The following is an 11,268-nucleotide window of genomic DNA, read 5'->3' on the forward strand; positions in this document are numbered from 1 at the left end:
GCCGCAAGAGTGTTTCTGTCGTTCAAATTCCCTCCAAGCTCCCAGTCACGCCTCCTTTCTTGCAGCAGGCGGAAGTCCCGCCCTTTGGTGGCTCTGATTGGACAATGATTTTATTTTGCCCAATCAGATGAGACGTTAATTGAAAGGAGCTGCACGCCCAGTCGATACTTCCCAGAGCCAGTTTCTGTATCACAGTGGTGTTGATATCACTTGAATTACTCAATATTTGAATAAAATGGGTGTTGTTGTTTTTTTTGTTAAATAATAATTCTGCTAATAGGTTTCATACTCTGGTGTCAATGCACCATTTCAGAAACTAAATTTTACATATAGCCTAATTTAAAATTAGGCATACAAATCACATATTGCATTTGTTTTAGTCACTCTCACTCTGCAATGGAATACTTTTGCATTAACTGTAGGGCTGCAACTGGAGATTATTTTCATTATCGATTATTCTGTCGATTATTTAAACGATTAATCTATTAGTTGTTTGGTCAATAAAATGTTGAAAAATATCAATCAGTGTTTCCCAAACCACAAGATGACGTCCTCAAATCTCTTGTTTTGTCCACAAACCAAAGATATATTCAATTTATTGTCATAAAGGAACAAAGAAACCAGAAATATTCACATTGAAGAAGCTGAAATCAGATAATTTGGATTTATTGTCTTTGAAACTGCTCAAACCAACTATTTGATTATCAAAATAGTAGACGATTAATTTAGTTATCGTTTACTGTTCGATTAATCTAATAATGTTGCAGCTAACTGATTAAGTAAAGTTCAACTATGCACTTAATATTATTATATGATGGAAGTTGACACTTTACACTATGCACTTTGTATTGTGTTGTTTTTTGTTTTTCTTATTTAAATTGTAGACCTATTTAACTGCATCTATTTTTTGTTTGTTTGTTTTGTTAACCTGCTTATTCTCCTTAAATTTAAAAAAGTAAAGCTTGAATATATGCTACATCTTCTGCGAAGACATTCTTTGTATATTTATATGTATGTATATATATATATATATATATATATATATATATATATATATATATATATATATATATACTATGTTCATTTTTCGTGTGATTACACCAACCGAAATTTTATGTTTTGTGTGTTCATTGCATAGTTCTTACACATTTTGGCTGTGTAAATTAAAAGAGAGGCATGGACAGAGATACAGCAATAGCACAGTATGAGAAAATCACTTCTTTATTCAAAACATATATATACAAAATTACTACCACATTTTAATATAAATAAACACAATGGAGTGTTAAAATCATGACTCTGCACTAATAGCACTAATGTTTTTCACAAGGTTATCTGAACGAAATGACTTAAAGTGGCAGTGATCTCAAAGTTGTGCAACTATACAGCTATTAAATTACACCAATAATATAGTGTTAAGAATCATTCATTTTATGACAAACTTGTTAGAAATCCCCAGGTCAGGATACTTTCTCCAAAGACTGTCATCTCAGACAGAGCAGAAGGAGAGGAGAAGGAGGCCCAGCAGGAGGAGCAGCAGGCTGGGGTGGATGGATCCGGCATGGTTGGGCGGGGGCAGTTTGCACTCCTCGTAGGGGTCCAAACAGGCAGCAAAAGCCAGGACGTGGGCAATGTAGCTCTGCTCCTGGACCCCGTGGAAAAGGTGTGACATGGGACCTTTGGCAAAGATGGCCACATCCTCTATGCCGTGGGTCTCTGAGTCAAGAGGGACTGGAGCCTGCTGACGGTAATCCATAGTCGCTAAGGAAGAATGAAACAAAAGAGCATTATAGTAGATATTTTCTGGCACAAATATTAATTGCAAAACTAATGTTTGTATATAGAACAAATCCAATATAGCTGAATGATCTAGCCTATATCTGCTCTTTACACCCCAAAATGTTTTTGCAAATAATGTGTTGGTACAAACTCTTGTCCAAATTGCTATAGTCCTTGCAGACAAACAATTACATTTCATAGAGGTTACAATAGATTAAAGTGTCACATTGTCAACAAAAACTACACTTACTTGCAGTTCTTTAAAAAAGGAGCTTTGAGCTATAACACTTCATTCTCAGGTTCATCTATTTTTCATGCCTCTAAAGTAGGTATGCTGTTACACCACTAGATGGAGCTACTAAATTACTTTCTCTGTCAAAGAAAGAAAATCAGGGTATACTAACATGCCACACTCTCATTCATATCTGGGCGCTCTCCAGCCCGGTATCCTGGTCCATTTCCGTACACAGCAGTGGTGAAGTGCTTTTTGTCTTCAGCTAGTGAGCTGGACAGCCCTGTAAATTAGAGGACACATTGTTATCTAAAGGTTTTGCTCAAACTTGGAACATCAGATGATATTCACTATCAAGTTGTAATTGTGTATTCCTACCAAAAACAGAGTTTCCTCTAACAGAATGTCCTCCAAAGGCAAAGACATGAGAGTGGTCAGCAGTGACCACAGTCAGGGTGTCCAGCTCACTGGTCAGTTCAGATGCACGTCCGATCGCTCGGTCAAACTCAACAGCCTCATAGAGGGCTTTATAAGCCTTCCCTCCGTGGTGCCCATGGTCAATTCTCCCACTTAAAGTCCAAAAGAAAGTAACGGAAAAATGAGCATAAGCAGCTTTTTTTTTATTAGTTCCATGTAAGCTATTAACCATCTGAAATCTTGGGCTATTATGTTCTTTAAAAATATGTTAAAAACCTTTACCATGCCATGTTGGTATCAGTTTTTTCAGCGTTACCTCCCCTATCCTCTTGAAAATTATTTATTTTTATTTATTTTAAATGTTGCCAATATGAACACAGGTTGCAAATATTACATAGAACAGGTAAAATTAGATTAATCTCTCATTCTATATTTTTTTACTAAATATATTTGATATTATCTCCGGTTTTACTTGGCTGAATATAATCCAAAAAAATATCTGGCATGGAGTTTCAAGCCAGAACTTTAGAGGGAAGCTGATGGCAAGGCTCGACGTTGCTTCATTTTTATGTCTTCACGTCATAAAGGAGTAATGTGCAGGTTGTTTCATGGACTCTAGAGGGTTAACTGTAACATGACTTGTTAAGTAGATTCACATTTCAATGTCTGAACAAAAAAATGTATCATGCACCTCCAATAAACCAGCCACCAATGAAAAATGCTGCAAATATAATACACCCTTTATTTGAAAGGTAAGAATGGGTTTAACTTTCAATGAATGTTTGAAATGAGTGTTTAACGTTTAACAGTTAATTTATGGTACAAAAGGGACAGTTACACTTACAGGGTTTTCTGGGAAATATGTACAGAAAACAAATATACTTATCTTCCACAAAGAGGTAATATCCTTTCGGGTTCCTACGGAGTATTTTAATTGCTTTCTCCATCATTTCAGAAAGGGAGGGGTCCATGGACGCATCACGCTCCACTTCGTAGCGGCAGTCTTTGGGCTCAAAGAGGCCTAAATGCAGAAACAGCAGGTGTCAGTTTGTAGAACAAAAACACATGCAAGTTTTAATAGAAGAGGCAATAGGATTGCACAATGCAAATATATATTCATATTTTTTTTAAATTCAACATGTCAGTGCATATATTTCTTATATTGAGCAGCCTGGCCATGTTAGTGCATTGAGTATGGACATTTTAAAGTTTTTTTTACGCAAACACACACACAGAAAAATGCAAACTTGTTCTAAATTGCAAGTAAATTGAGGCTGTTCAAGAGAAGCAAATCTTGTGCTAACTAATTATTCCTGTTTGATTAACTCTTTTTGCCCAAGGGCAGTTCAGGCATTTAAGTACCAAATCTTTGGTTTTATTTAAGAATACTACTGAGTGATTGATTGATTGATTGATTGATTGATTGATTGATTGATTGATTGATTGATTGATTGATTGATTGATTGTCAAGATGGTTAATCAACAGCTCTTCTTACCCATCAGGAAGTCTGTAGTGTCAGGATTTACAGCATCAAACTCAGCTTTGTTCCAAACATATTTAGCATTCTGTAGAAAATGAATACAACAACAACATTAATTGTTATTTTTATATGCACTTTATATTATCTTTTTATGGAAGTTGACACTTTACACTATGCACTTTTTATTGTGTGTGTTCTTCTTATTTAAATTCCCAGGTCAGGATACCTGCATCTAGTTTTTGTTTGTTTGTTTTGTTAACCTGATTTTTCTCGATAAATTTGAATAAAGCAAAGCTCGAATGCATGCTACATCGCTTCTGCAAGGCATCAAAGGCGTCATTTACCTTTTTGTTCTTTGCCCACTCCATGACAAGATCTCTTCCATCATCTCGATCTCCTCTGGAAGTCGGATACTCTGGGTCTTGTGTTGTTCTTGAAAACATATATTGACGACCTCCACCAAGAATGACCTGGATCAAGAGACATGGTGACAGTTTATATATATATATTTCATTCTCTGCGCATTTTAAGCTTTTAGCAGATTCTCTAATTCAGATTGATGTCCCTACTAAGCACTAATGCCCCTTAGCTTTACTCAGTTCTCCAAACAACCATTGTTTATGATTGTAGTTTAGGTACAAGGTAATCATATTGTTTGGTAATCTCTGTCATCAAGGTTATCAAAACGTACGTCAAGAATTCACTTATTTGAGAGGCTGTATGACATGTGAATACTACTGCGTTGGTGCAACAGTGTTGAAATTATTCATATTGCTTACATCTATCTCTAAGTTATGAACTAGCTGGTAGGCAATGTCGCGGCAGCCATTTTGGATCGCCTCAGGGGTGAGGTCAGAGTCAGAATACCAGTGTCGGTTGGCAGAGTGAGCATAGTTTGCACTAGGAGACGCATGCTGCACTCTGGTTGTTGTGACAATTCCCACAGACTTTCCTGCAACACACAGATCATCTCAGGTTATTATGTGGACATCGGTAATGCTGTATCGACATGGATGGATACACTTACGAGACTTTAAAGGGATAGTTTGGATTTTTGAAGTGGGTTTGCATGAGGTAGTTATCCATATGCACAAGCATAATTATTTTACTTTTCAAGTTATCTTTTTAACGGTTATTCATTAACATTGTATTTTTTTTGCCAAACCTTGGAAGAAGAAGCAGCCTTGTCACAAGGGTTATCGGTAAATTCATGAATGAGGATGAATTGGTGTCCTTCAACCTTTTAGGGCACTATTGTTGGAAATTCTCCTGTGGTAGTACTTGAGGGTAGGAACAAACGACATATGAGGTCATGTGGTTTGGAGGACTTCTTGTTCACAGAAATTAAGCAATGTTCTGCTGGTGGTGTGGGCTTTGGAGACAGCATAGAAAACAGTATCAGTTTCCCTCGTGTAAACTCAAACCGGCCTGTCTGGCAAGGCAAGGTAAAGGAAAGGCAAGGTAAACATATTCTGAAAACAGTGCTATTGGCCTGTTTTTAGGTGGCGATAATACATTTTGCTGCTGCCACTGTCCACAGCAGCATATTTCTAAGTTTACTCCTATCTGCTTCTTTGAATCGGACACGTGTTCACCGCTATTGGTCCCTCATACAACCACACTTCAAAAAGCAGATCCCTATATAGCAATTTATCATGCAAAAGTGGCTAAATCTGCATAATATACACAAACCAGCAAAAACGTATCAATGAAACCAGGTTTAAGTAGGCTGTGTGAGCTCACCTGCTTTCTTAGCACGGTACAGAATTGATCTGACCTCGTTTCCGTAAGAAGCACTACAATTGTACCTCGGGCAGGCAGCACTGACACCAACGGTGCCGTAGTTGGCCTTGACACCACATAAGTAAGCCGTGGCTGTGCCAGCACTGTCCGGCATCTGCTGGTCCACATTGTACGTCTGCAGGGGCCAAATATATTCACACACAGTATTAACATCAGCATTTCTCAGTGCAGGCAGGTTACTTACACTGAGATTGTATTCTTGGTGACATTGTGTTAGCGAGCTTTACAAGCCAAGAGTCAGAGCCAAAATACTTGTGTCACCAAGACATGATTATAATGACCACCCTCAAAATATAGCCTGCTCACATTAACGAAAATCTTTTTCCAGCAAACAGGCTGGTTCATGTGGTCTGAAAGTACAGCTCAAGCAATGTCTTCTTTCTCAACAATACCGCCCTACAAAGCCTAACTGCAGTAACTACACTTTTGGTTGAAATTGAGTTATAATTAAAAATGAACTCCTCGATGTCTGTTTTATCTTGTGATAAAGTTTTAGGTTTCAATTTTGCTTTATTTCAGAGAAATAATGATGAATGAAAAATTGCAGTAACTACAAAATCCCCTGTGATACAGTGTAGCCTTGTATTTCTTCATTGTGTTGAATAGTGAAGACGAGAATAATAGGAAATTATAACTTTATTTGATAGGGAAATGAATATCTAGATAGTGATTAAGTAAAAAAAAAAGTAAGATAAACTTATATAAAGACTAAAATATAACATTACTTTATAATATTAAGTCTAAAATACACACATCTTTGAATAGAGCTGTTCAAAAACATTGTAGTTACTGCACTCTGTTTTTGCATTACTATTAGAACCGTTTACAGTAATGCAAAACCAGAGTGCAGTAACAACATTTTTTAGGGTCAAAGGTCAAATAAATAATCATAATTTTTTAGCATAAAAATTACATCATCAATTCATGTAGAAATAAGTGTCATATCACTTACCTACCTATAACACATTTGGCTGGCCAGTAAAAAAACATTAAAAAACCCTTTAAAGCAGTTTTTCTCAGTTTCACCCTTTGCATAGTTACTGAAGTTAGACTTTGTAGAGCAGAAGGGACCTCACTGATTTACGTCAAATCATTTATAGTGAAGGTTGTTTATGTTGATTTATAAATCAAATTGCAAAACAGTCAACACACAATCAGTTTGTGCCACACATACTCCTCGGCAACCTTTTGTTTAGAGGAGCGTAACAGATGAGCAATCAAACTCTTGTTATCAGTGAAGAAAGAGAATCTAAATTGTCCAACACAAGTAATAAGCTACACATGGGTTTATAAATGATCATGTGTTTTACAGTGTTGGCATTGCAGTGTCACAAGCTAAAACTGCATTAAACATCATCGCTAATCACAGTATGATATACGTACAAGGATGAGCTATACTGTCCTACAAAGTCTAACTGCAGTAACTACGCAAAGGGTAACACCGAGAATAACTGCTTTAAAGTTTTTCGGTGTTTTTTAACTGGCCAGCCAAATGGGTTATAGGTAGATGATATGACACCTATTTCTACATGTATTGATAATGTCATTTTTATGCGCAAAAATCATGACAAATATTTGACCTTTGACCCCAAAAATGTAGTTATTTCACTCTGGTTTTGTTGTAAAAAAATTCTAATAGTAATGCAGAAACAGTAACTATAATGTTGTTGTCTTCTTTCAGCTTTTACATTTTGTTTTCAGTGAATAAACATTTTCAAATTGATTTCGTTAAAAAAAGTGTTTAACAAACTATATTCAGATATTTGTTTATTTTAGACTTAATATCATAGAGTAATGTTATATTTTATCTTAATATCATTGTATCTCACTTTTATACTTAATCACTATCTAGATAGTGATTTCCCTATCAAATAAACTTATAATTTCTGTTATTTTTATGTTTAAATTAGTATATATATATCCAAAGATGGTGGTAAGTGCAATAACTGCTTGGTTTTGAGTTGGATTTTGTGGCTTTTATATAATTATTTCTCTGAAATAAAGCACAATTGAAATCTTAAACTATGTCACAAGATAAAACAGACATCAAGGAGTTCATTTTTAGTTATAACTCAATTTTGACCAAAAATGTAGTTACTGCAGTTAGACTTTGTAGAGCAGAATATGAATAACTTGTGAGTTACTTTATGCACACATTGCAATCCTTATTCTACATGCATGCATCTTATCCTCATTGATAGAGTTTAAATACACATTCCTGGCAGTCTGAATGTGTTGGTCAGACCTTAGACAGCGCCAGGTGAGGGAAGGTATCCATAACCAGACTGGTCTCCTCCCCTGAATGTCCTGCCTCTTGGCCTTTGAGGATCCGGGCCGCAGTCACTGTCGGTACCCCCATACCTGAAAGCAGGTGGAAACACACCTGAGTGTTAGATAACACCAGCCAGGCAGACACAGAGCTGCCATTGTGCTCCGTGAAGCTCCTGAGGCTCAGCTGATGTAAGAGTTTAACAGGCGGTGAAAGACATCTGAGTTATTTAAGATAGCAAACGCTGGAGAATATGCAAAGAAAAAGCAGCATGATTCCACATTTCTTCTCCTCTATAAACCTGATTATACTTTGTTACATTTCATGATCGAGGGCCTCGCGTCCAACATTCCTAGTCAGAGCTCACTATTTAAATTGCAGATTCAGACTGTGTGGAGTATTAGTTAAATTCCTTCACGAACCTCAATTACATGTTAGAAACTACCCTTGCAAAAACAAATGACCTATTTCCCTCTGGGTCTATATTTTTCTAAACCATCAGATCATAAATCCCTCTGAAAATCCCAAATGTACAATATTTCAACATACATCTGCAAAAATGCTTAATTTAATTTGTGTCATTTACTAAAGTTTCAACTCAATTATGCCATTCTTCTTCATGAGGGTACAATAGTGCTACTTGGCCATTAACGCCAAGAACTTGTTTTCATTTGTGTGGTTATTAAACGAACACTGACACAATCTTTAATGTGCTGCTATCAGCTTATGTGTGGCTTTGGGTGGAGGCAGCTGTAAACATAAATTCATAATTGATCTATAAATTTGTGCAACGGAGTTCCTAAGTACTGATTCCCAATCATGGTGTGTGTGTGTGTGTGTGGGTGTGTGTGTGTGTCATCATTGCACAACTGTGAAAGACGCAGTCACAAAACTTATGTGGTGTGTAGTTGAGATCAAAATTAAGGCTGAGTTTGAAGATGGATGTAATAATTGTTTAGTTTACATTTACATGACATAATCTGGGACCACCTTTCGCCTCACAGCAGGGTCCAAAGTCTGGCTTTTCGTGTCTTGAGATTCAGATTCAGAATACTTTATTAGTCCCAGAAGGGCAATTCAGTTTTACAGTCAGCCTGTCCATAGTACAAATATATATATTTTAAAAAACAGTAGAAGAAATAAATAGTACATTGACATCAACAACAACCACAACCAGTGACGGTACAGCAGAGCGAGATGCAGAATGATTTTCTGTTCATACTGCATTTTGTGCGTTAAGCAGCCTTATGGCAGAGGGGATAAAAGAATTTGCAAAACAGTTTGTCTTCCAAATCGGCACATAATACCGCCGACCTGAGGGCATGATTGCAAATTCACTGTCAAGAATGTGATGTGGTTGGGTTAAAATTCTCATTGCTTTCTGGACCACCCGCATTGTCCAAAGGGAGCTGTGCTCCTTAAGCTGGACTCGAGCATGTTCTGATGATGCCATCCAGACACTGTTTGTCTTTCACAGAAAGACAACCAAACCAGCATACAAAATAATAAGTTAAAAGATATTTCTGTTGACACCGAAAGAGTTAAGTTTCCTCAGCAGATGGATTCTCTGGTTTGCTCGCTTAACAATGCTGTCAGTGTTTTCACTTAATTTCAAACAGTGCCCAAATACATGTACGATTGTACAATTTGTACCTCTTTACCATGGATGGTGCTGGTTTTGCGGTCGACAACGGATTTCCTTTTTTTCTTCGCAGTGGTTTACCTTTTTCTTGGTGTTCAGATCAGTTAAGGACACATATGGAACACATGCAGTGTAGACTGTGGTTTAGCCTCAGTTCATTGTGTTATGCTTGGCTTTCCAAGCAGTAATAGCTGCTGGTGATCAGATGTCAACATTCGTCTCCTTCTACACATGAAGCTATGCTTTTTGGGGTCACAGTGGATTTGGTTTGCATTGCATTCTCTCCCATGGTAACCACAATAATGATGAAAATCACACTTTTAAGCTATAATGGCTTCTTCTCACCTGAACAAACGAACTGAACTGAAAGGGAAAGTGCTGCACAAATCAAAGAAGCTCTTAAAAGCTGGAATATGCTCCTTTCTGAGACTCACCGTCCCCCAGGAAGAGGATGAGGTTCTTAGCTTGGTGAAGATTAGGCTGAATATTCAGGGCAGTGAAGAGAGCCTGTCTCCCTTTATTGTTCCAGTAGCTGGCATGGAGCTCTTCCTCTACAAGCAACAAAAGACAAAACAACAGTTTCATCCACAATCAGAAGTGGCCAAATGAAATGAAATGTTTACATTTTGAATCAATATGAGCCAGTCAGGTGATACTTGAGTGTGATTTGCAGTAGGTGTAGACTATAAACCAATTCTTACACCAGCCCAATTTAAAATAAGAAATAAAATGACATAAGTCTTAAAGATGGGCTATTTTACTTAAACACTTGAATAATCACAAAAGAAGCAGCCATTAAAATGAATAAGAAATAAAAACAAAGGCTGATTCTTTCACCACATTAGTAAAAAAAATAAGTAATCAAACTAGTGAATATGAGTATTTCATGGAGAAAATAAAAAAAGGCCTTGGATTTTTTTCTTTTGCTTGTGTACTGTAAGTAAAGCATGTCATTGTGTTGTCCTTGGAATCCAGTTGTATAAAAGTCCAACGTGACGTCTGAAAGCAAGCATTCTTAGTTTCTGCAGAAAGCAACATGTAACAGAGCCTTACCTGAAATACACTCAATCCATTGCACCGAAATAAAAATCAATAATCCAGTAAAAATGAGTTTAGGTTTGCTGGCCATGGCGTTGACTTAATGTGAAGTTAAAAAAGTGCAGTACTGCTTGTTCGCAAATTCAAGTCCTTTTATAGCAGCAGCCAGGGAGCAAAGGGCACATAGAAGATCCCTTCAACGTGAGCAAGAGGTTATAAACAACACAACACAAGACAAGGGCAAGCTCAGTAAATTTCAGTTTTTTTGTTGTTGTTCATACCCAATGTGTGTGGAAGAGGTGACACGTGGCAGGCCTGTAGTTCATGTGTTCTCTCACATGATTGTTTAACAGTACATGTATGGACAGTAGAAAATGTGTCAAATATTGATTTCTCATTCATAATGGGGCATACAGAAACAGCAGTCTCTACAAATAGCATTTAGTACAGACTGAGGTTAGATGCATTACAGTCACAAAAGATATATATATATATATATATATATATATATAAATAGACACACACACACACACACTGCCAAAAAAAAAACGCAGCTTACGGTAAAAAAAACGCAGCTGTGATTGCCAGAACTTTACCGTTATGGTAA

At 36.8% G+C, this 11,268-nt stretch overlaps 1 protein-coding gene across 1 annotated transcript; it reads right to left on the minus strand.

The window, feature by feature from the left end:
* Nucleotides 1-1,489: 1,489 nt before the first annotated feature.
* LOC131978036 (intestinal-type alkaline phosphatase-like) lies at nucleotides 1,490-10,752 on the minus strand. Its single transcript, XM_059341537.1, has 11 exons — nucleotides 10,677-10,752; nucleotides 10,058-10,174; nucleotides 7,958-8,073; nucleotides 5,653-5,827; nucleotides 4,689-4,861; nucleotides 4,254-4,379; nucleotides 3,925-3,994; nucleotides 3,311-3,449; nucleotides 2,390-2,580; nucleotides 2,184-2,294; nucleotides 1,490-1,761 (listed from the first exon to the last, which is right to left on the minus strand). Exons 1-11 carry the CDS (start codon nucleotides 10,750-10,752, stop codon nucleotides 1,490-1,492), a joined length of 1,566 nt encoding a protein of 521 aa, XP_059197520.1.
* Between the last annotated feature and the right edge of the window lie 516 nt (nucleotides 10,753-11,268).

Source organism: Centropristis striata, chromosome 9 (genome assembly GCF_030273125.1).
Source record: "Centropristis striata isolate RG_2023a ecotype Rhode Island chromosome 9, C.striata_1.0, whole genome shotgun sequence".
NCBI lineage: Eukaryota > Metazoa > Chordata > Actinopteri > Perciformes > Serranidae > Centropristis > Centropristis striata.

Bases quoted from the DNA above. Each gene is read 5' to 3' on its own strand.
- LOC131978036 (XM_059341537.1), bottom strand. From the start codon at position 10,752: ATGGCCAGCAAACCTAAACTCATTTTTACTGGATTATTGATTTTTATT. The intron at 2,295-2,389 runs GTAGGAATACAC...TCTAATTTACAG, and splicing joins TAGAGGAAACTCTGTTTTTG to GGCTGTCCAGCTCACTAGCT. The intron at 1,762-2,183 runs GTTAGTATACCC...ATTCTTCCTTAG, and splicing joins TATGAATGAGAGTGTGGCAT to CGACTATGGATTACCGTCAG.